Raw genomic sequence first — 25,833 nt, 5'->3', positions numbered from 1 at the left:
TTAGGTTAAAACTGTGTTTATCAAACTGAAAATTATCTGTTTACACTAGTAGATTGTTAAATCAATTTTGTTCAGTCTAATCAGAAACTTTTTTATGAAATAAAATAGAAATTATCAAAATGCATTGCAGATGGGTAAATATAACCCTGTAAAACTTTTGTCTCAATTACACGTGTGGGCATAGGTTCTGTGTTTCAGTATGAAATGTATTTCCTTTATTGAGTCTTACTCAAAAAGTTTTGAAAACTACTGGAGTATGTGCTTTCTAACAGCCATTCCAATTCTCATCTCACTATTTTTATGAAGAGTCAAAAAGGACGGCAAAAGTGGACATAGTTCTCTAGAACTGAAAGGGCATTTTCAAAAGCAAAGTCCTACACTTTGCTCACTTTTGATAACTTGAGCTTGTTATAACATTGAAGGAAAGCCATCCAGAGCAGGAGTTCTTAACCTGTGGTCCAGGTGATCTAGGAAAACTCTAATTATATGCAAACTATTGTATATGAAAATGTGCATATTTTTAGGAAAGAGTCCAGATTTTCCATCAGATTCTCAAAAGAGTCTGTGACCGTCCAAAACATTAAAAGCCACTGAAATTGGGCATCCTTTGATACATTAAGCTGGTCTGGCAGTGTCGTAGTTCCAGAAATGACAGAGCTTGATGATAGTAATTCAAATTGATTTAGAAAAAGACATTCTAATTTGAGTGTGGCCTCATAACAAGTTTGAGCTAAAACAATATTAGCAGTTAAGATCAGTGAAAAAGATATCAAATTAGGAAGACTTGCTCAAAAAAAAAAAAAGACTGTGCATTCTTTATTGTATGAAATCAACTGTTTTAATGAAAGACTGTAGTAACATTTGATTCTTAAAATGGTTGAATGATTTTTTAAAATTATGTTTTATAACCTAACTCACATAACCATGTCTCCATTTTAGCGTCAATAGACAGGAGCACAGGGCTTTCTTTTTTTTTTTTTTTTTTCTGGCTGCACGGCATGCGGGAATCTTAGTTCCCCAACCAGGAATCGAACCCAGGCCTTCTGCAGTGGAAGCACGGCGTCTTAACCTATTTCTCCTTAAAAACTCAGCTTAGGCCTCATCTTTTCCAAAAGCTTTCCCTGTCAGGCTAACCTGACCGCAAGGACTCCACCTTACTCTTCCATAGCAAGAAATGCAAAGCGCTATCAGGTATCTACCTTGTTACAGGGAGATTTTCTAGTCCCATCTCCCCTCTGCACTACATGGTGAATGCTCTGAAGGCAGGCAGGGACTGATGAGGTCTTAATCTCCAGGTCACTAGCTTGGTGCCTGGCACACAGTAAGAGTCAGTACTGCTACCTGTGGTAATAAATTATAAGGTCAGTTCCTACAATAAAAACGTCTATGAAGTTAGATCTTTTCACCACCTAAACATATCAAAATTGCCTAAAATCTTTTTTTTCTTTGACAAGGCGGTCTATATTTTTAAAAAATATTCATACAATACTATTATAGTGATTTATTATATATTAGAGACAGAGGAATACTCCAAGAATGGAGCAGGGATGAATTTCAAGCAAGTCAAGCAGTCCTGGGGAAAGGCTATTGTTTTAAATATGGCTTGGTGGGGATGGGACCTGCATGGAGGGATCTTCTGAGGAAATGGAAGGAAGTAGTAATGTAGGGAGTGGTGGGAGCAGGTTCCAGACAATTCCAGTCACCAGGGAGCATACTTGTTTCCATAGAAAAAGATAACATTAGCAACAAAATTTGCCCAATATCAACTCGAGTAGACTACTTTCCCCTTAACCATTCAGGGCTCAAAACATTCCTATTTTGTATCTGGAGTAGGGCAAAACAATGTCTCGATATGGCAGGTAGAAAGCAAAGCGTCTAAGGGACTTTCTAGCCAGCTTTCGTATCTCAGAAATCTAGACATCACTCTGCTTTGTTAATTGTTGCACCTGAGGTGGTAGGACAGGGCCGGGAGAGGAAAGACAAAGGGTGGAGGCAAATGAAGCATTGAGAACACATACACCTGAACTGAAAACCAGTCCCTCAACAGGAAGCTATTCCTCTTCCACCGCACATACAGCTTAAGAATAGATGCAAGGGAAGCAATGAGAGAAGAAGATGGACCCTGACAAGGCAGCCAGGCTCCCCTCACAGGACACAACAAACCTACAGTCGATCGTGGTGCAGAAATGCCTGGATGGTGGAATGGTTGGCCGGAAGATCACCAAGAGAAAAATATTCCCTGAGGTCCCAACAAGTCCCGGGTGTGTTATCAGCTAGAAAATTCAAGAAGCATTGCACTGGCCACTGGAGGCAAATGGCCTAACCTACCTTTGGGAGGGTCACACATCCCCAGGCCTGGAAAAAATCGAGAGTTGGGGGAGGGGTGGTAAAATTCACCACTATGGGGCTTCCCTGGTGGCGCAGTGGTTGAGAGTCCGCCTGCCGATGCAGGGGACACGTGTTCGTGCCCCGGTCCGGGAAAATCCCACATGCCGCGGAGCGGCTGGGCCCGTGAGCCATGGCCGCTGAGCCTGCGCGTCCGGAGCCTGTGCTCCGCAACGGGAGGGGCCGCAACAGTGAGAGGCCCGCGTACCGCAAAAAAAAAAAAAAAATTCACCACTATGAATCGTTATGCCCAAACACGGAGAAAGTATTTATTACGACACTTCATTATAGATGAGGAAAAGATGAAGTTTCTTAGACAAAGTCACAGAGGGAGTGGCAGGGCTGGGTCAGCAACACCCCCTCAGCCAGAATGAAGCTGGGCGCGTCTCTCAGGCCTGACTGCGGCAGGGTTGTCTGGGGCGGGATGGGAGGAGGACAGGTGGGGAGAACCTGTCTGTAGGAATTCCCTCTACCCCTGAAAGCACCCAAATGGCACAATAATTTTTTCTCCTCTGAAGTACAAATATGTAGTTTCACCATCACCCCTGCACGTTTAAAAAAGAAAAACTTTCCCTAGGAAAGGCAGGCCCAGACGTTGGGTTTTATACAAACAGCAGGGAGCCCTGCATGTACTTATTCAGGGGCCACACGTTGCTCTTGCCCACGTTGGAGGGTCGCCTCTGGCACTGCTTGCACCGCCGATACTTCTCACACTGGTCCAGGAGGAAGAGCTTGCTGGGGGCCCTGTGGAGAGGCAGAAGAAGGGGTCATTCGCCGGCGTCCCCAAGTCCTTACTGGGTGCCTCGCCTGGAAGCCGGTGCAATGGAAGGGATACAAAAGAAAAGTCACACCTGGTCCCTGCTCTCCAGGAGCTTACGGCCCACCTGTGATTTCCCACCTGCAGTCTCTCCCCTCTACGCTGCTACCTTGCTGCTCGCCCCAGGCCGGGCGTCTCCTGCTTCTCCTCCTTCCTTAGTGAATAAAAGGCTCTGCATGGTGCCTTCACAACAGTCTGACCCCAGCCCTCCCCCCACACCCACGTAAACCCTCAGAGAACACAGGACTTGCCCAAGGTCACTCAGCCAGCGTGAATGGGATGGTGACTCCAAAGCCTCAGTATTTGTGGCTTTGTCCCGTGGATGCGCCTTTACCTGTCAGGCTTCCCCGGGAGACAGCATTTGAGAGGGAGATCAAGCCATTAAGCTGCTGGTTAACACCCCAGCAGACAATGAAGCGTAGACTTCAATGGAAAGTCCCAGGGGGCCAGAGGCCTCTGGAGAGTTAAGGGCAGGAGAGGAAGTGAAGACGTAGAAAAAGAGGATGAAAGCAGCTAGAAGCAGAGATGAAGGGATGACAGTGACTGGTTTTCCACTTCAACAGTTTTTCTTGATTGTGCAGGATGTGCACAATCCCTGATGTGTTCCCCTACGTTATCAAAATTTCTACACGGTGGGATTCTGTAAAAAGCAGCATCAATGACAGCCTTCAAAGGAAAAAGGACAATCTTGGGAGATTGGGACTGACATATATACACTAAAATGTATAAAATAGATAACTAATAAGAACCTGCTGTATAAAGAAAATAAAATAAAATTCAAAAAATCAAAAGAAAGAAAGAAAAAGGACAATCTTGGCAGTAGGCAGGGGAAGACCCACCTGGCTTGCCTTGGCGATGGGACCGAGTATCATGAGCTAAACTGCATACAGGTGAACCTTGTTTTTGCTTCTGCTTTGTTTTCTTTTTAACACCAACCAATTCCTCCTTCCTATGTGCTGTCCACTTGAGTCCCTGCCCACAACTTGGCCTAGGTCTTCAGGTGAGAGGACTGCTCTGCCGTGTCCGTGGAACAGCTGGGCTATCCTGCCACTCAAGGTTATGTCATGTCTCCTCTACCCTTTATCACCATGTTAGCCAAGCCTTCTTCCAAAATCCAACTAAAATCTCCCTCCCTGACACTAATCTCATTGCCTTCTACCTTCTTTCCCACAACATTGAGAAAATGGCTTGAAATACCCAATTCCCCTTTCCCTTCCTCTTCCCTAGGCCAAACAACATCACTTCTCCTTTGGAACTTATTTTCCACATCATCTGTCATACTTTCATTGTCACAAAATATGGGTTCTACCCATCAGAAAGACAGGTGAGAAATGCCTTAAAATCTAAAAGGAAAAGGAGAGTTTCAGATCAAGATCCACTATAACAATTTTTTCTATGATAAGAATTCATTGATAATTGGCATATTGAATATTATTTTGGTATATTCAGGTTTTAATAACATTTGATTGCCTAGACTTTGTTTCTTCAAGTTTTCAACATTCTATGAAATCACACCTTCCATTTGTAAAGTATTTTAATTTTTGAAAGTGTAATAATTTTCCAACTCTTTATTTGATCCCCCAAACTCCTGTGTTAGCCAAGCCAGGCAAATGTTCACTTTCCCCATCTTAGAAATAAGAAAAGTAAGGCAAAAAGATTAGCTGCCTCTCCAAAGTTAGTGTTAATTCTCCAAAACATCTGGATTCCCCAACTCTAGATTGTAAATAGATAGTTGGGGAAAGTGAGCATGGATATAATACATTTCAGGAAGACGTTCTTGGTTGGGCATCTCACTTTTCCAATTGCCAATCTTACCCACAACCCCTTGACTCTGCTCTTACGAGAGCATCCCATAAGCCTTAGATGTGTTCAGACAGAAACACTTTCTTCCTATTTCCAACTAATTATCTCCAAAGAGAATTCCCACCCTCCTTCCCACACAGCCCCAGGCCTCCCTAGCCTCCACAAAGTGAAAATGAAGCTACTACACAGAGGCAATGATTAGGGCAGAGATGGCAAATATATAACATGCAACACAGCATTCTCCATCCCATGTCCACAACGGACATTTCTGACATACCATAGCAGTATTTCCCACTGAACCCAGAATTCTTTTCTCACAAAGGTCTCTAGGCAGCCACCCCTAATAAACTGAAGCTGACACTTAAAACCTATCTGCCATCCCTGATTAGAGGAAACTAACAAGATGCAGAGGGGATTTTCAGGTGCAGTCTGCTACTACCGCTGGAAAGCCTTCTCCTCCAGGTCCCGCTGCTTCTTCAAGACAGCACTCCTTTCCCAGTCATCCTGTAAGTCTTGGTAGATTCTGCTCACTCGCTCAAGCTCAGCATTTCTGTCTGCCAAGTGCCTAGAGAGAACAGAAGAGTCTGAGATTCCATTCATAATACTGGGAAGGGCGTGCACCAACCTTAGGAGCCCCATTCCTTTCATGCTAAGTTAAACAGAAAACCTGGTTTTGTTCGCCACTCTTTGAAATAGACTAAGGGGCATGAACACTGTAAAAACATAGCGAAACTCCTAGCAAATAATTTGTGGGTCTAGGACCTTTCATCTTCAATCCTGGTTTAAATTAGCAGGATTAAAACCTTTTTCCAATTAACACATTCAGCCTTTAAAGCCATCAATTTCCTTTGAGGCTAATTTAACTGATCTGAAGATTCATCTCAAATGGATTTCCTATACTTTGCTTCCTTCCTTTCAGTCCAGCCTCTCAGCTGTCAGTAGTCCGCCCACCAGTTCTGCCAGATGTTTTACAAGACAAAGTAGACAGGTGTATGAATGAATGGTTAGAAAGGGGGAAAGAAACAGAAATGACTAAGCAAAAGAAAATGAAATCGAGAAAATATCTAACGTTGTGAAGAAGAGTAAAAAAAAAAAAACGTGTTTGGTGAAGGTCACATCATCAAAGAAATGACTGCAGTATAATATCTCTCTTCAAGCACAGTGTTCCAGCATTCCCAATGTTAAGTGTTTCTATTACTGGTCTCTAAACATGTAGTCACTGCTCTGTGAATCACCTTAAACCTGGTTCAATATAAATGTGTCTATTTCTTGCCAAACTGAAACTCTTACAGTCAGTTCTCATTAAATTCTGGAAGGGACTTCACTAAATGTGACCCTTGATTTAGCCTGCCTACTCTGAAGGGTCTTGTGTTACAGGTACCAACCGCCACTAGGTGTCAGGACCCGCCGATAAAATACTGTAATGTGCTCTGTGCTGGTTCACTTATTCTAAAATAGCATGGCCCCATTATCCTCTAACAAGCGTTGATTCAGTAGCTATTGTGCGGTCACTATAAAGATTAAGTAGGATAATATACAGAAAGCGCCAATGCCTATCACACAATGGGAGTTCAACGACGGAATGGTACCTATTATATATATTTTTTCATAACCTTTTTTATCTTTTCACCGTTTTTTAAAATTGTAGTTAAAAAAAAAAAAAACGCATAGGGGCTTCCCTGGTGGTGCAGTGGTTAAGAATTGCCTGCCAATGCAGGCGACACAGGTTCAAGCCCTGGTCCAGGAAGATCCCACATGCCGCGGAGCAACTAAGCCCGTGCGCCACAACTACTGAGCCTACGTTCTAGAGCCTGTGAGCCAAAACTACTGAGCCCACATGCCACAACTACTGAAGACCAGGCACCTAGAGACCGTGCTCCGCAACAAGAGAAGCCACCGCAATGAGAAGCCCACACACCGCAATGAAGAGCAGCTCCCGCTCGCCACAACTAGCGAAAGTCCGTGCGCAGCAACAAAGACCCAACGCAGCCAAAAATAAATTAATTAATTAAATTAAAAGAAAAAAAACCGCATAATATTGACTATCTTAACCATTTCTAAACATGCAGATATATAGTGTTAACTATATTCCCACTGTTGTGCAATCAATATCTAGAACTCTTTTCACCTTGCAAAACTGAAACTCTAAACCCATTAAACAATGACTCCCTATTTATCCCTCCCCCAACCCCTGTCAACTACCATTCTACTTTGTTTCCATGAATTAGACTACTCTAATTACCTTATATAAACAGAGTCATACAGTATTTGTCTTCTTTTTGTGGCAGGCTTATTTCACTTAACATAATGTCCTCAAGGTTCATCCACATTGTAGCATGTGTCAGAACTTTCTTTTTAAGGCTGAGTAATATTCCATTGTAAGTGTATACTGCATTTTGTTTATCCTTTCATCTGTGGTTGGACATTTGAGTTGCTGCTATTTCTTAGCTATCATGAATTATGCTGCTATGAACATAAGTGTGCAAATACCTCTGAAAGATCATGCTTTCAAATCTTTTGGATAAATACCCAGAAGTGGAGTTATTGAATCACATGGTAATTCCACTTTTAATTTTTTGAGGGACCACCACTGTTTTCCATAGTGGTTATATCTATTTACATTCCCACCAACAGCATAAAGGGTTCCTATTTCTCCACATCCTTTCCAATGCTTACTATTTTCTGTTGGTTTTTTTTTTTTATAATAGCCATCCTAACACATGTGAGGTAGTCTCCCTCTCTCTCTCTCTCTCTCCCTCTCCCTCTCTCTTTCTCTCTCTCTTTCCTTGCCAGTTCTAGTTTCCTTTATCTTTCCTCTTTACGTCATATATATTCACATCTTAATGGTTTTATCTAATACTGAATAGACAATTTTCTTCCTTCCTAACCTTTTGAATGGTCTAAAAGAAGTACTTGTTAAATGTTTCATGGTGTATGTGGTGTAAGAAAAATATATAATTGTTCTTGTTTTGGACATTTCACAAGGCAATTAAACCACAGATATTATAATCCAAGATAAATGATAACACATTTTATCTTTGCATTTATGAAATCTTATTACACTATTCTGCAAATGTATAAATGTTTTCTTTTCAGAAAAAAAAACATAGAAAAAAAAGATAGCCATCTTATCCATGTATGTCACACTGATATATATATCCTAAATAGTGAAAGACATTTTCTTACATCTGCATAGGTGTTTTGCAGGGGAAAACATGAACAATTTGCTGACTGCTTACTCCATTCAGACTTCCATAGAGTTGGCATTCCTGCATTCTATATTATTGGAATTAAATTATTAAATTGTGTAATATAAACACAGCCGTATTTTAAATCTCACATTCCTACCTTGCCACCTTTATTCACTGGAGTAGAGAATCCCTGTGTCACAGGTGCACATAAGTAAATATTCAATAAAACATGGAATACCTCTTATCTTGGAGAGAGGCACACATAGAGTTAAATGTTAAATGACCTCTAGTTCCAACAGTGCAAATGATGACAGCTGACAGTTGAATAAGGGTCACCCCCACACTCTCACAGAGCATGGAAACCATTTGTTAATGAGCAGCTATCTCTTTGTGGTTTTGATTTGTATTTCCCCAGTGATTACTGATGTTGAGAATCCTTTCATATGCTTTTTGGCCATTGTTATACAATTCTTTAAAGGATAGGTTAAAAGTCAGTTTACTTTAAATGCCTAGAAAGTAAGAACACGAAGTAAGATTAGAGGGGAAGCAACTAGGATTCTCCCAAGACTGATGGTGGAAGCAAATTGCTATACTTTTTTAGAAAGCAAAGTGTCAGTATCTGGTAGTATTTAAAATTTAAAATACACTTGATCCAGCAACCTCACTTTTAGGAATTTATCCAGTAGAAACAGAACAACCAGTATAAGGAAAAATAAGAAAAATGCTTAATGCAGAATTGTTGTAATAGCAAAATACCTGGAAAGAAAGTGAATGTTCATCAATGGTGCAAAAGTTAAACTATATAATCCATATTATAGTATGCTGTTATTAAAGAAAAATGAATTTCATATATAGGTACTGACCTACATACAAATTAATGACACATTATTAGGTTAAAGAAAGGTTGGGTTGCAGAGTAATATGTAAGATTTCACAGGCCTCATTTTCATTTACAAAAATGGAAGGAAAAATATATATGTGTATATTGCTTGAATATATTTATAGAGAACAGGAAAAAATGTAGAAGGCTAAACTTAACACTGACTACTCGGTAGGGGAGATTATTAGCCTTATTTTTTTAATCTCTCCACTAACTGAATTAATGAGCATGAATTGTTATATTTTTTAAAACAGAAGCAGAAAAGTTTAAAGCAAAAAAAGTAAAACAAGTAAAAAGTAAAACAAGTAAAAAAAAGTAAAACAAGTAAAAGTAAAACACAGACTAAGTCATTCCCTCTGAAAGAAAGTGACCTTCTAGTTGCCACAGGAAGACCTAAGATCACATCTTGAGATGGACCGAGGATGGGGAAGTTGGGAAAGAAAAGAGAAGAGAATATGGAATAATCAGTAAAGGATATAGAAACAAAAGACAAGGATCTAATCCATATAAAAACGGGGGTTTACGACCAGAACTCCAACAAAAGAGATAACCAGATAACGACCATAGTTTGTATTTGATCAGAGCTCTGAAGTTTCCAGAATGCTCTCACATACATAATCTCATTTAATCGTCATAGTGAGGATAGGCAGGGCGGGTGTGATATCCTTATTTTTCATATGAGGAAAAGAGAGCTCAAAGACCCCATGTGTGATATGGTCCAGGTCACACAGTCTGGAAGTGACAGAGTTTAAACCCTCCTAACTCCACGTTCAGGAGAACAGCCAGAGAAGCTAAGGAGCAGAGGAGGAAACTGCAATAATCTCCGCAACACATGCAAAGGGTCCCAGATCTGGCTGTGGCAGCATGCTCGGAAAGGCAGAGCCACTGCGGGGCAAGGGGCAGCTGTTTGCTATGAAACAAGCTCCTTACAAGAACTTCATTTGACCCTTAACCACCTTGGAGGTTGTATTAGTATTCTCCCTAATAGCTGATAAGGAAACCAATGCCCTCAGGGGGCTGTAACCTGCCCAATCCCACACAACTAGTAAAATGGCAGAACCGCATATCAATCTATCAGAATGGAGACCGGAAGTGGTCTTGGAGACCCCAGGTAGTCATCCATTCGGTGAAAGATCATGGAGATGTGGGATGGGGGATCCCAGGGAGGGGCAGGAGCAGCCTGGGAAGCAGGGATGCACTTGTGGGGCTTGGGGCAACAGCTGTTAATCAAGAAGTATGGAAATATTTCAGTATTTTAGCAAACAGTACAGACATACAAGTATACATTGCCCTGGGCTGATGCAAGACTCAGTCCCCCATCTGATTTGACTCCAAAAGCCATGCATTTAACTACTCTCACCTCTCTACCCCAATCCAACCCTACCCTTATCACAATATCCTCCCACCTTCACCCAATTATTCTACTCATATATTCCGGTCTGAACCTACTTGCTATAGAACATAACAGATCTTTGCACCATCCCACTGACCATTTGTAAAATTTATAAAATTTTAATATAATAACTTTTTTTCTTTTTATAAGTACAACTGCTTTTTTAAAAGAGGAGATTCCTTTGAAGAGAAGCCCTCTTGGAACTCCTGAGAACTTTGATCAAGTAACTGAAAATTGCTGAACATCTACAAAGAAGAAACTGTAGTTCTCTGTGGCAATCAGAGGGTGGAAGCGGGAGAGTAGGAAACATGGGAAATGGGAAGTCAAGAGGAGCCTAGGAGATGTTACAAGGCTGAGGGCTGGTCAGGATCTTAAAAAATTCCCCATTTGTGGGGTAACCAATGGGTACTTTAAAACAGTGGGTGTCTGATGTTTGAGTTTAAAGGTATTGTGCATTGCTATGGCATAAAGTCCTCCTCTGCCTACCCTGACACCTTCGGCACCCCTGCACCAGCAAACATCAGCACAGCTTACTACACGCGCGGTTCTCTGAAGAAGGGGTTTAGTGGAGGTTGGGAAAGGGCCTCAGTTTCATGTTTGTGTCCACTTGAGCAGGACAGTACATTTGTGGCTCACATTGTATTTCCAGGTGACAATGCTGGGGTGGACAACTCTTTTCAGACATTGTCCTGTAAAGGGAAAGAAAACTATGGAAAGGTAAGTAGAGGGAGAAGTGGGATTGAGAGAGTTTGTTTGTAACTTACGGTTAGCAAAGGGGAAAGGGGGTAGGGGAGGGATAAATTAGGAGTTGGGGATTAGCAGATACAAACTGCTATAAAGAAAATCGATAAACAACAAGAGAACTATATTCAACATCTTATAATAAACCATAATGGAAAAGAATATGAAAAAAGATAATGCATTGGGAATTATTGTTTATCTTACATTATATATGTGTATAAATATGTTTATATACACATGAATACATAATATTCTTTTAAAAATGACTTTGTTTTTAATTTAATAACTTTTGTGGGGGGGGCCTCTCGCGTTGCGGAGCACAGGCTCCGGACGCGCAGGCTCAGCGGCTCCGCCGCATGTGGGATCTTCCCGGGCCGGGGCACGAACCCGCGTCCCCTGCATCGGCAGGCAGACTCTCAACCACTGCGCCACCAGGGAAGCCCTAATTTAATAACTTTTCTTCATAGGGTGAATTGTGGGGATGAAACGAAATAAAGCACATAACAAGCTTAGAATAATATTTTGCACATAGTAAGTCCTCAATGTGTTCACTATCATGATTGCTTCTCTGGAGGGGAGGAGAGGAGGAGGAAAAGATCCAGGGTGTCTTACTCTTTGTGTGTCCTCTGAAGCATCAACAAATCCCACTTTTGGTCCACCAGCTGGTGCAAGATGGCTGTCTTCTTGCGGTTAGCGGCTGCCTCCACCTGGTGCTTCATGTAATTCTGTTCTCTCTTTCGCTTTTCCACCATCGGCTCACCCTCCTCCTTACCAAAGATAGGCTCAGAAGAGTCTGGCTCAAACATGGGCAGCTGGGGGCATTTGTTCTTTATCTGAAGCGGGGACACACATAATGTACATGATAATTATACCAGGGAATAGACTTAATGCACAAGGCCGTAGCATAGTAAAAACCAGCACCTCAGAGGAAAGAACAAGGGCCTCAGAACCACCAAATGGATAACACATAAGAGTATTCGTAACGTTACAGGATTTATACATATTTTTAGAATGCTATTGAAACCCTGAAAAAGTTTAAAGGAATAATTGGCCCCTTACCTGTGCATCCAAAGCTCTCTTGTAACACTGTGTTTCTTCCATCTTATCTTTTATATATTTGGCTCTTTGCGCAGCAAGTCTGGCAGTTATGAATAAGAGAAGGTGGGACCACAGTTTGTTATAGAGTGTTTAGTAATACAGATTAACATCAACAAAACATGTTTAATAAATATTAATAGGAATAAGAGCCTGATGAAAAGTGATATTTCCTTCTAGGAGCTTTCATTTTAAGAAAAAAAAGAGTAATTCAAATCCATAGGCTAGTGGACAATGTGTTGGACAGGGATGGATGGGCAGGTATAAGCAAGTGACCAACCATATAGTCCAAATGCACTATCATTAAGACAGGCACCCCTCCTCCCCCCCATGCTTAAAAAAGTCTAGATAGGAAAGCAGGAAGTGTCTCTGCATGCAATACAATGACTCATCATAAGATTCCTTTTTAAGAAGAGCGGTCTTTCCTATTATAAAATGAATCTATTATATGCAAACTCCACATGATCTGTAAAGTGAATAAATATAATGGAACATATGCATTTTATGGAAATAGTTTTTTGGTCACAGAAACTAGATTCTTATTTGTTTTAGGAGTTTCTCTCACACCATAGTAGCCTCCTTAATTGCTCTCCTGACCTCAGTAGCAGAAGTATGGCCCACTTAGGCATGTTTGAACTCTGTGGCCCTGACCCTACCCCAGGCCTCAGATAACCCAAGCAGGACCAATCAGATTCTCTTTCCTGAAAATTTGGAATTGAGACTGAAATTCATCCAACTGTGAGCTGGAATACAGACAATGTCAGCTAAGGAGCTGGGGTGTGAGCAGACGGAAAGCTTTTTTTATATGGGTTTTAGTTCCTGGTTCCAGGCTTCCTGGGTCCCCCATACATTCCTGCCCTCAGGTTCCATAGGACACCCTTCATACTTATAATACAACTCAGCTTTGCCTTGAGGCTACCTGGGAATAGCTGGGAATGAAGCCTGCTCAAGACAAGTCCCTTCCTCCGTCTACCAAGATTAGTGATCACAAAACAATACAAAATGATACTCTGTAATTAAAATGATTATAGACAGCAATCATGACTCTAACGATTACTCTAATAATGCTGGCTTTTCCATGTTTCTAACGAAGTGTTAGGCTATGGTACTGGCTGCTAGCTGGGTTAGTTTGCTCAGTTGGTTACAGTTGTCCTAATGAAACTACCAACGCTGATCCAATCCCACATGGAAAGAAGCATCATGTGAACATTCCGAATCCATTTTTCAGAGCATTTCTGGCTAGACTCACTCCTCTGTCAGCTGCACTTGTTCCAGGCGGTCCATCATCTCTCTGTTTTGTCTTTGCTTTATGTCCTTTTCCCGTCTGTGACCCATTTGTTTCAGGAGACTTTGGGAATATTCCTCTTGCTTAAGAGCATTAATCTCAGGACTGAGTGGCCGTTTATCAAACAAGAAGGATTTCTAGAATGAAAGAGAAGCAACTCATTTATTCAAGAATACTAAAAAGCAACAAAGAATAACGGTAATCATTCAGAAGACTAAAATCAATCAGAAAGCCTTGATTAATTTATAATGTGTGCCCAGACCTCAACACATTGACCAGCTAGTGACCCACAGAATCATATGAGTACGCTCAGGGATGAATCTGAGCAGAACTGAGAGGGAGACGAAAAAGGACTTCACGGAGTAGGCCCTCCGCTAGTACTTACAACTTGCATACTGAAAGGAGGAGGAATTCTGAGTGAGTGCAGAAGCACGAGCAGGGACTGCGAGGAAGTGGAAGAGGGAAAACTGAGCTCCTGCTCTGAGCCTAGCCACGCTAGACACTGGGAACCCAGCCGTGATCAAGAACAGCGATCCACAGAGAGCCTCACACTCATTGAGCCTGCATGCTGGTGCACGAGACAGACAGCCAACAAGCAAACCACACACAGATAATTTAAGGTAGTGATAGGTACTATGAAGCTCTTCTCATAGCGAGTGTCCAGGTGGGAATGGGGCTAAACTGGTTATTAGGGAAGGCTTTTACTAGGGAGGTGACTGAATCACCTCCACTGCAAATATCAGGGGACCGGTGTCCTATACAGAAGGATCAGCAAGTGCAAAGACACTAGATGGAAACAAGCAGAAAGAAGGTCTATGTGGCTGAGGCACAGTGAGCAAGGCGAGAGTAGAGCAGATGAGCTCAAAGAGGGAAACAGGCCAAACCAGGAGGACTTGATAAGTCAAGGTAAGGCGTTTGGATTTTATTTTAATTCAGTGGAAGGCCATTAGAGGCTTTAAACCAGAGAATGATCTGTTTTGGTGAACAGTTTTACATTTTTTTTTTTTTCGGTACGCGTGCCTCTCACTGTTGTGGCCTCTCCCATTGCAGAGCACAGGCTCCAGACGCGCAGGCTCAGCGGCCATGGCTCACGGGCCCAGCCACTCCACAGCATGTGGGATCTTCCCGGACTGGGGCACGAACCTGTGTCCCCTGCATCGGCAGGCGGACTCTCAACCACTGTGCCACCAGGGAAGCCCGTTGGTAACAGTTTTAAAAGATCACCTTGGCTGCTGTGTGGAGAACAGATTGTAGGAGGGCAAGCAGAGAGCCTGACTAGGGAAGTAGTGCAAAAGTTGGGCTTTCTGGCACTTCCCTGGTAGCAAAGTGGTTAAGACTCCATGCTCCCATTGCAGGGGGCCTGGGTTCGACCCCTGGTTGGGGAACTAGATCCCACATGCATGCCACAACTAAGAGTTCACGTGCCACAACTAAGGAGCCCACCTGTCACAACTAAGACCCAATGCAACAAAATAAATAAATAAATATTTAAAAAAAAAAAGTTGGGCCTTCTAATGTGACTTGGATTAGGGTGGTGACATTGATGATGAAGAGACATAGAGAGATATTGGATAGCTTTTGGAGGTGAAGGCAAGTGGGCTTGCAGATGGTTGGATGTGGGTGACTGAGGAGTAGTAGTCTAGGATCACTTTTAGGTATGGGGTTCATGCAACTGTCTGGCTGGTGATACCACTTGCTAAAATGGGAAGACTGGGAGAAGAACAGTCTGAGAAGGGGAATCAAAACTTCTGTTCTGGCCTTTTCACTTTAAGGTATCTACGGTTATAACAAAGAGGAGATACAAAGTAGGCAGTAATAAATATATAATGTGGACCTTATATCTATCTAAGAGGAGAGAGAGAGAGTACCTAAAGCTCAAAAGCATGGTGCCCCCTCTTCCTCCTTCCCTATTGCCCCTGCCTGGAAGGTTTTTTCCTCCATTCACTTCTTTACCTAACTCCTGTATGCCAGGAAGTCTTCTCAGATCTCTGGTCTGGGTTAAGTGACTCTCCTCTTTGCTCTGTTCAAAGATTTATCATAGAATTTAGTATATCACACTCTTGTCTCTTTAAATCTCTTTCCCCCACTATCCTGAGACTTTAGAGAGGGACCTTGTGTTATTCATCTTTGTATTCCTAGCCACTAGCAGAGTGGCCAGCACAAAGGAATTCAATGAATGCTTGATGATGAATAAAGAAAATCTATTTTATTAGGTGTATGTCCAGAGTGTCACACTGCCTAGATAGTGAGGTGAAAAAGGAAGATTCAGGCAGAAATAAAGGTAGGCACATCATGATTGGAAACATTAAATCAATGGCAAAACAGGTAGCTCACGTCCCTCTGAAGCTGGGGTTCTCAAACTTTAAGGAAACTACAAATCATCTAAGTATCTTGTTCAAACGTAGATTCTCATTCTGGAGGTCTGAGGTGGCACCCTAGATTCTGCATTTCCAGCAAGCTCCCAGGGGATGCTGGTTCTCTACTTAGATCATCTGATCCTGGGGCAGGAATTTAATATACTGTCCCTATCCCCACCTCTCCCAGGTCCTGGTTGAAAATTACTATCATTAACAAATGCTCTCATGACTAGTAGGAACTGTATTATGAATGTGAATGGTGTGGAGGCAGATCCTGGACCACTCCTGCCCTGGAAGGAAGCTTCAGCCTTGCACAAGCCTCTTTTTACCTCTACCATTTTTAAAAAATTGGTGCAATGCGGAGAGTGGATCCAAATGCTCACAAGTAGGGCAGGTATCAGCCCTAGAAATTTCGAAAAGACTCTTACATGAAATTCAGGTTTCTCATTCTTGTGGATTCTTATGGCTTCAGCAACTCCAAGATTATAAGCAGCATTTTTTTGATTCTGTTCTCTACTAGCCAGACTTTGCATCTTTGAGAAAAAAAAAATCACATATTGAAATAGAGCTTTTAAAAATTTAATTCTACTGTATTAAGGTAACCCAACCAAGGTAGAAACCTGCCTTTTGGAGGCAATGGTAAATACTTTCTGATGTGTTCATAGATTTTTTTTTTTTAAGTGGGCTTCTGTTTCCCATTCTTGGGCTCCAGGCACCACCTCTACAGGGATCGTAAGAAGGAACGGAAGATTTCATGAGTGGTTACCTCTGGTATCACAAATGCAGGAGAGGACAGTAAGGCCAGTTATTGGAGATCACAGAAATTGGGATAAAACAAATGCAAAGGTGCCATTCTGTCTTTACTTGAGGTAGGCCATGAATGTGAAGGGAAAAGCCCTGACTGGGATTATATTTTATGAGAAATAAAAAAATAAAGCTATATAATCCAGGAGTTCCACCTTTAAAACTCAGTCTTGGGAATTCCCTGGTGGTCCAGCAGTTAGGACTTGGCCTTCTCACTGCTAGGGGCCCGGGTTCAATCCCTAGTTGGGGAACGAAGATCCCACAAGCTGCACGCTCTGGCCAATAAATAAATAATAAAACTCAGTCTTCATGGGGGGGTGGTGGGGGGAATCAGTGACACGTACAAGCATCAGCTGCATCGATATTCATCCCAAGACTGTTTACTATTAGTGAAAACTTGGACACCACCTAAGCTTTAGTTCAGCAGCAAGTAAATGGTTCAATATGTTACAGTACAGACACACGACGGAACTTTTTAAATGGTGTTTTATAATCACGTTCTCCTGTCCCATGTTAAACACTCCTTAACCGAGGTGTTGACCTACCTGCTCTTTGAAGACAGACTCTTGATCTTTCAGCATCTGATACTGCTGTAGGAGTAGCTCATCTTCCATCTCTCTCCTTTTCCTCTCCTCACCGTAGTACAATGGGGAATTCCGCTGTGCTCGTTGCAAGCATACATAACACATTTCCTGTAACACCAAGTTTCAGGGCAAATTGATTTTTACCTTTTACCTTTTTGCCTGTGCATTCCCTTCCCAAGCTCTCCAAAGGCTAGGTGTATCAAGAAGTACACTTCATAAAAGGAAGTATTAAAGATATTAGCCAAGTGAGTTTTCAGAGAAGACCCCACAAATATTCCAGAGGATTTAATAAACTCTTGCCTGAACAGATGCGTTTATAGCAACTGGAAAGTGGAGATTTTCCTAGATTTTGACTAGTAGATAGATTTATCCCAGTCCAATTATGGGTCCTGAGTACTTGAGCCATACCCATATATTAAAGAAAGAGCAATTCCCAGAATTCTCTCTGAGAAACAGAAGTCAGAGGAAGATTCTGACTGGGTTTTGTTTCTTTGAAGACACTGTACCTGTCCTGTCCTATTATGATACTGGCAAGAAGTGGCTGGAGAAATTTTAGGCTTCATTTCATTGTCATTTTTCAGACCACCCAGAGATCGTAATCTATAAAAAACAATGTAACATTAATTAAAGTTAACGTAGTCTGACATCAATTATCATCAATTATTAATGATAATTTTAGAAACAAGTATAAATATAAGAAAATGAAAAATATCTCAGTGGTTTTCTTTAGAGCATCTACATGTATAGAGGTTAAGAACCCAGGCTTTATATCAGATAAACCTGAGTGGGTTCAAAGCCCAGCTTTCTTTATTAGAAGCTGACTGGCATTAGACAAGCTGGGTAATCTTACAAAGTCTCAGTTACCAATTCAGTGAAATTGGGATAAAATTTATTCATTCTCCAAAAATTTATTGAGTGTTTACTATATGTACTGCTCTAAGCATGGGAGAGGTAGTAAAGAACAAAATACACATAAAAAAAGCTCTGTCCTCATGGAACTGACATGCTGATGGGGGTAGACAGCCCATAAACAAGGTAAATGAGTGAATTCTATAGTCTGTTCAGTGATGATAAATGCCATGCAATGCTGGAGGAATGGAGTATTAAATCATGAATAGAATGGCTAGGGGAGTTTTCACCAAAAAGGGGAAATTTGAGCAGATATCTGAAGGCAGTAAAGGAATAATAATAATCAGATATCTGATGGAAAAGGACCTAGCAGAGCAAATGAGCACTAAGACCTTGAAGTGGGAGCATGCCTGTGTTCAGTATGGCTTGAGGAAGATGAGTTAGTGGGCGAAAAGTAGGAGAGAGGTCAGAGATCAGGCAGGACCTTGACGGCCACAGTAATGACTTTAGCTTTTACCCTGGGTGCGTGGAGGGTACAGTGTCTAGTATTAGCAAAGCCGTAGAGAACACAGCAGTCCCTCACATTACTGCTACTGGGGAGATAATTTGGTACAATCTTCCTGAGGATAACTGGTAATGTGTATCAAAAGCATGAAAAATGGGCTCATCCCTTATCTCTGAAATTTCACTTCAAAGTTTTTATCCTACAGAATACGCAGGTGTGTGCAGAGAATTATGTGTGATTATATTTGATACAACATTATTCATAATATAAAAAACTAAAAACCATCTAAGTATCCCACAGGAGATGGGCTAAACAAAAGATTTAATCAATGAGATGATGAGCAACAATTTGTTCATGTTTTAGAATATTTAAAGCCATAGGGAAATTTTCACCACTTTTTGTTGTGTACCAAAGATTCATATGATATGATCTCAGTTTTGTTTAAAATGTATCTATATGTTTCAAGTATAAATATATGTACATATTATATATGCATTGAAATGAAGGATGTACACCCATAACGTTACTGAAAGTTTCCTCTATTTAGTGGGGTTATGGGTGATTGTTTTGTATCTCTTGCTTTTCTCATTTCTTCCAAAATTTCTGTGATAAAGATGTATTACTTTAGTAATCAGAAAAAAAACAAAAACCAAAAAAAAAACATTGTTTGGTCAACTTCTATAGAAAGCCTTTACTAGGAATCCCTAATAATTACTCCCTCCTCTTTGCAGCCTCTGTACTTTCTTTTGTTATCTTCATCACGGGCATTATTTCTTTAGCCCCAATCTCTCTACAAGACTAAGTTTATGAAAGTTGGTTTATACGTCTTTTATGTCTCATAGCTTTATAGCTTCAGTGTCCAAATAGTGCCCGGCACACAGTGGTGCTCAATGTTTGTTGGATTGAGCTAAATTCCAAAGTACTAGACATTTAATTCTCAATTATCTTTCATAACGAGATTACTCAAAAGAAGCATGCCTAGGGTTTTGAGCATGACTTTAGGAATCCACAAAGCACCTAAATTACACATATGATAGCTGATATATTGTGACATTAATAAATTGAAAGTTGACAGCACAGTGAAAGGTATATAGTAGATGCTCAATAGATACTTATCAGAACCATAATTTCTGATCTGAGGTCTTAAAAAGTATCCTACACAAAGGGAGAGGAGAAAATAGAAATCTTCTGATATAAGAAGAAAACAGGACCATCATAACTTGTAATACATTCATTTGCTCAAAGAACATTTATTGAGTGCCAGCCATGTTTGGCAAAAATGCTTTCCAATTTGATCTAAATATGAACCTGTGTCACATCTTAATATCCACACACTCAGAAAACAACACAGGTTTTCCCAAAACCACAAGGAAAGTTAAATGTTTCCTCCTCTGTGCTACTTTGTTTCCACCTCTGTCATAGCATTTATCCTACTGAATCATAATTTATCACTCTGGCTTTCCCACAGATTGTGAGCCCTGGTCGTCTTGATTATCCCCAGCACCTAGAATGTAGCATCAAGAATAGTGGATGAAGGAATGAATCAATGAACACTTATTTAAAATTCCCTGCATCAAGATAGGACTTGAAAATATACTTAGTAAAGTGCAACACAAAAAATACGCAGGGACTTCCCTGGTGGTCCAGTGGTTAAGAATCTGCATTCCAATGCAGGGGATGTGGGTTTGATCCCTGGTCGGGGAACTAAGATTCCACATGCCACGGGGCAACTAAGGCCACGCGCCACAACTACTGAGCCCGAGCACTCTGGAGCCCACGTGCCACAATTAGCACTAGAGAAGCCCACATGCCGCAACAAAGAAAAACCCACGTGCCACAATGAAGACCCAGTGCAGGAAAGAGAGAGAGAGAAGGGAAGAAAAGAAAGAAAGAAAGAAAGAAAGAAAGAAAGAGAGAGAGAGAGAGAGAGAGAAAGAAAGAAAGAAAGAAAGAAAGAGAGAGAGAGAAAGAAAGAAAAGAGAGAGAGAAAGAAAGAAAAGAAAGAAAGAAAGGAAGGAAGAAAGGAAGGAAGGAAGAAAGAAAAAGAATGAAAGAAAGGGAGAGAGAGAGAGAGAGAGAGGGATAGAGGGAGGGAGGGAGGGAGGGAGGAAGAAAGACAGGAAATACCCAATGTATTACCTTTCAATGTTCATATTCTTCCCACCACTCCCATTCTGCTCCAGTTTGTACGGGAAACTGACATTTGTTGCTTTGGTGGGGGAGATAGCTTGTCTATCTTGAATTACCTTGGGTGATAAGGTCTCTGTAGAATGAATGAAAGTGAGTTTCCTTTCAACTCTACATAGGCGGTTTCTACTTAACACAGATTTTTTAAAACTCATAATTTTACTAGGGAAATTGTTCACATAAGATACACTTTCTTATCTTTAAAATATTGTCCCTTGCCCTAGTGTGGTTAAAATATATATATTTTTTGCTGTATACTTATTACATGCAAAGCTCTGGCTGGGCACTTTAGAAAATACAAAGAGGCAAGTCTCTGCCCTTAAAGATCTTTCAATAAATACAGTGGAAGAGGAAAAATAAGACATAAACAGAAAACATGAGAGCTGTCATTTGTGGAGGTCTTACCACCTGCCAACAGTACTAAGTGATTTACACACATTATATAAATAGCAACTCAGGACAATGATGCAGAATGTCTAAATCTCAAATAAATGGTGCAATCTCTAATGTTCAAAGAAGAGAGAAGCCACTTCAGAATCCACTGATGAGAGGAGTTTTCATGGAGGAAGTGAGATGTGAAAAGGGTACAAAGAGGAGAGTAGGATTGGGATAGACTGTAAAAAAAGGAAGGGAATTCCAGGCAGGAGAAAAAGAGTGAACAGAAGCAGGAAGTTGAGGAAGGGCAAGGCATGTTAGAAGAGCATAAATAGACAACTTTGCTCAAAGAAAGAGTCTGTAAGGAACAGTGACAAATGAAGCTAAAGAATGAAAGCATGTGAGTATTAGGCTAAAAGTTTGTATGTAATCCTGTAGGCCACATGTCACAAAACCAACATTCACAAGCCAATGTTTACCCATTGATATATATTTTGTTTGGCCCAGTTAGCATTTTTGTTTCAATGTAAATTGGTTGCCAAAATTTAACTGTCAATAGATTTCATATGTCAGGATATCTGCTTCTCTTGAGGAATCAGAAAATTTGCTACCACTTGGCCCACATTTCCACAGATCAATAATCTGCTAGACTACTTTATCAAAGGGTAGTTTGGCAACCCCTGGGGATCCCTAGGACCCTTTCAAAAAGTCTTTGCAGTCCTAAGATTTTCTTCACATGATTCAACCAAAACAACATATCACACCAGATTATATGAAGACGCAGATATAAGAATCCACTATCTTCTATAAAGCCAGATATCAAAGATATAAAACTACCTCTCTTCATTTTTCATAAAAATTATTATTTATGCTCACATGTCTCCCTATCATGTGACACCCAGCCCAGTTCATGCATTTATGTTAGCTGCCTGGACCTTACAGGCAGCTGAGTTTTGAGCTGTGCAGAGCCAGCAAAGAGGTCACAGTTCAAGAGTCTGAGAGTCATAAAGTGGTTAAGGTGAGACACAAGATTCCAGGAATAGAAGATGTTTGTTAGAAGAATACAGTGATTATTCATGAAACTAATTTTATTTACTCTGGCCATAGGAGTTGCTAAGCAGTATGGCTTGGCTCATAAGTAGTAAAGAGTGACAGATTATACCCAGAAATCATCGACCTACCTCGGACGCCTTCTTCTTTGTCTGACTGGTCTTTTAACTTGCTCTTCCTTTGTCCATTCTGTCCACCTTCTTCTGCAGTGGTCTCCATAGGCAGTTTGTTCTCCATCTCCTTGAGCTCAATCCTAGGAATGAACCAAGATACTTGTCCATGAGTGACTGTGTAAACTCCCAGTTCTGAGAAGCAGCCATGCTTGCTCACTGATTCTGAATGAAATAAGCCTACTTCTCTCAAGGAGGCAAGTGCTTTTATTTACTAAGTACAAATCATGGACTCATTCTCTTTGGGAGCCAACGACGACCCTCCCCCTTTTTATATAGATAAATTGCTTTGAAGACCTGGATTTAAGTTTTGTTTTTTATATCAGCTTGAATTTGTCTTTTCTAGTTCTGTAACCAGATGCCATAGGCCTGAAACAGTGAAAGGTAGTCATTGGATATCTTGAAGGCAAGGATTCATAGCCTGGTAGGCAGGGTACGCCCAGAAAAAAACACTCCTCTCCTCCCTCTTTCTCCTCCCCACTTCTCCATCCTCTCCCCAGGCAAAAGTGAGGGACTTGCAAAGGCAAGGGAGGAAGGGGTTTGTTTAGTTGGTATGTGTAGTTGTAGATTTTCTCTGGTCTCAGGAACGGAGTGCTGGGTTAGAGTTGGGAAGGAAGGGTGGGGCAGAGGTGGTACTTGCAGTAAATTCAAGGGTCAGACTTCAAATAAATGAAACACCTACAGTTGTTTTGAATATTTGAGTCCTCATGTCCATTTCTAGGCTACTTGACAGGAACTTCCATCTCTGTTCCTTAACTAACTGCAATTATTTCCCTCCTGGATTGCTTAAGCCAAACTATGTCCAGGAGGACAGCCAAATTTGCCTTCCAAAATATAATCAAAAGAAAACTATTTGGAAACCACTGATTTATATTTAATGAGTAAGGCAACATACTACAATGGAAACAACACTGAAACAGTCAGGAGCCATGGTTTTATTTCTGGATTGGCCCCTCAGTTTTGTAACCATTTCATCTGTAAGATGAGGGGATTGGACTCATTAATCTTTAAGGCTTATTCTCCCCCTTACACCGATTTTGCTGAGGTCTGTGGCATACAGTTTTTCCAGGAGGGACTTGTTCCAAACCAACAAACACAAGAGGGTGTCACAGACTCAAAAACATGAGAAAGAAAAAAAGAGAGAGAGAGAGAAAATAATACTTTGGGAAGCTGGTTACTATTTCCTAAACTTCCTTTACCCAAAATGCATAGCAGTTAATGGCACAGCAATTAAGATTAAAAACATTATTAAGAGCTAATAATGGGTAAGTAATGAACAAACTGGAAATAAAACCCAAGTCTCCTGATTCCTATTCCAGTGCTTTTAATACTGCATCCTGTCACTTCACTTGTTAAAAAAAAAAAAAAACGATTAAAATTACATGTTGTACACCTAAAACTAACACAACATTGTAAATCAACTATACTCCAATAAAAATTTTTAATTAAAAATTTAAAAAAGAATTAAAATTACAACTAATTTTGCTCCTCTATAAAGTGAATAAAATTATAATATGTATCTCAAATTGTTGTAGTAAAGATTAAATACAAGACTACTGAGAAAGTGCTTAACAATACCTAGCATCTAGTAAGTGCTCCATAGATAACTATCATTGCTATTGTTATCATTATTGTTATCATTACCATTATTGTAATCATTGTCAGCAGCAGCTGCTGGTAATGCCCACTATGCTCTTGGAGTGAAGCTATATCTTGTCTTTCTAGCTGCTTCAGTGGTAAAAAACAGAGCTCAGAGAGGAGGTAGTCTAGACGGCAGGACAAGGAAGAAACTAGGTCAGAGAAGGGGTGAAAGGTAGAGCAAAGCCTAGCAGGTGAGAAGAATTTTACTAATACTGCAAGGACTAAGGTTGGTGGGAGGTAGTATGAAAATTTCCAGGGAACCAAGAATAGTTTAAAAAAAGAGTATCCTAAGTGCCGTTGTCTTTTAACTTAACTACAGAAAGTGTATGCAATAAACTCTTATTTGTTGGAGCACTGAGAGCAACAGAGAGAGATAGAGAGAGAGAGAGAGCATAAGCTAGAAAACTCAAGTGTGACACACTGTCCAGTTCCATCAATAGGTCCCCAGGGATTGCTGTGCCTGGAGGAAACTGTGGAGGAAAGCACTGACCTTGGAAATGAAAGCATGCTGTTGGGCCGGTTCCCCAAGGATTCTCTGCTAGACAACACTGAGTCCACAGTGTCAGGCCTCTGGGGACAGGGACAGAGACAGGTTATACTTGGGCTGTGGTCCAGGACACAGAAAAATCAGAGCCACAGGGTGCTCAGAAGCCTCAGACTACCATGATACTCTCTACTGTTATTTTTGTTTAGTACTCAAAGCCTAGAGCTTAAAATGCAATGAGGAATGGGCTTCCCTGGTGGCGCAGTGGTTGAGAGTTCGTCTGCCGATGCAGGGGACACGGGGTTCGTGCCCCGGTCCGGGAAGATCCCACATGCCGCGGAGCGGCTGGGCCCGTGAGCCATGGCCGCTGAGCCTGCGTGTCCGGAGCCTGTGCTCCGCAACGGGAGAGACCACAACAGTGAGAGGGTACCGCAAAATAAAAAAAAAAAAAAATGCAATGACGAATGATCTCATTTATCAAAGTAGTCACCCTGCATTGTTGCATACCAATTCCATTGATGCTGCCTTTTCTCAAACCATTTCCTCCTTGGAAACTGCCCTCAGAGTTGACAGCTCCTTTCAGAAGAGGACAGCCAACTTACTAAAACTCTTAGGAAAATGAGCAAGTTGGCTAATTCCACTCATGACCCAAATAACTCTAAAACTGGGTAGTTAAGAGAAGGGCTTTGGAGTCAGGCATCCTCATGTTTAAATCCTCACACTGTTAACAGCCACATAGCCTTAGACCCTAGGTACGTGGGGATAATAATAGGATCAGATTCACAGGATTTTTATGAGGTACTGTATATAAGTGGCTAGCACATATAAGCATTCCACAAATAGTGGCTATTATAATTATTATATATAATAATATTCTAATATATAATATTATATATGACTTAAATTATAATTATATAATTATAATATATGTTATAAAATATATAATAAAATAATAATCACATTATTAAATTTATACTAGTATAGAATGATATATAAAATTATTCTTTTTGGATTAATGATATGGTTTATAAAAGGCTTTGAAGGGGATTCCAAAAGTAGAAATTTTAAAAATATTTCAAGAAAAGCAGCATCAGTGAAGTTAGCACACAGCTTTCCAAGAGAACTCTTCGGCAGGACAGCACTCAGGTTTACGTTATGGAACATTTAGGAGAAAAACAGTCACTCTCACAACTTTATAGCAGTTTCCCAAAATGTGTTTTATAGACGTTAATGAATA

General features: G+C 40.9%; 1 protein-coding gene across 2 annotated transcripts in view; it reads right to left on the bottom strand.

The window, feature by feature from the left end:
• Positions 1-2,629: 2,629 nt before the first annotated feature.
• CCDC81 (coiled-coil domain containing 81) overlaps positions 2,630-25,833 on the bottom strand; it is a 38,157-nt gene continuing 14,953 nt past the window's right edge. Inside the window, exons 6-16 of one of the 2 annotated variants that reach the window (XM_012533772.3) lie at positions 24,603-24,682; positions 22,433-22,554; positions 20,829-20,952; positions 17,842-17,935; positions 17,297-17,443; positions 16,376-16,480; positions 13,555-13,727; positions 12,270-12,348; positions 11,823-12,043; positions 5,445-5,570; positions 2,630-3,129 (exon numbers count right to left, since the gene is read on the bottom strand). In XM_012533772.3, the coding sequence (XP_012389226.1) occupies positions 2,988-3,129; positions 5,445-5,570; positions 11,823-12,043; positions 12,270-12,348; positions 13,555-13,727; positions 16,376-16,480; positions 17,297-17,443; positions 17,842-17,935; positions 20,829-20,952; positions 22,433-22,554; positions 24,603-24,682 (1,413 nt within the window). In that variant the 3' untranslated portion in view covers positions 2,630-2,987. Of the gene's footprint in view, positions 3,130-5,405; positions 5,571-11,822; positions 12,044-12,269; positions 12,349-13,554; positions 13,728-16,375; positions 16,481-17,296; positions 17,444-17,841; positions 17,936-20,828; positions 20,953-22,432; positions 22,555-24,602; positions 24,683-25,833 lie in introns of both variants that reach the window. The other variant, XM_049713453.1, reaches the window with a different exon arrangement.

Source organism: Orcinus orca, chromosome 8, assembly GCF_937001465.1.
Source record: "Orcinus orca chromosome 8, mOrcOrc1.1, whole genome shotgun sequence".
Classification (NCBI taxonomy): domain Eukaryota; kingdom Metazoa; phylum Chordata; class Mammalia; order Artiodactyla; family Delphinidae; genus Orcinus; species Orcinus orca.
Note: the sequence above shows the minus strand (reverse complement) of the source record. Positions and strands in the feature narration are given on the sequence as shown.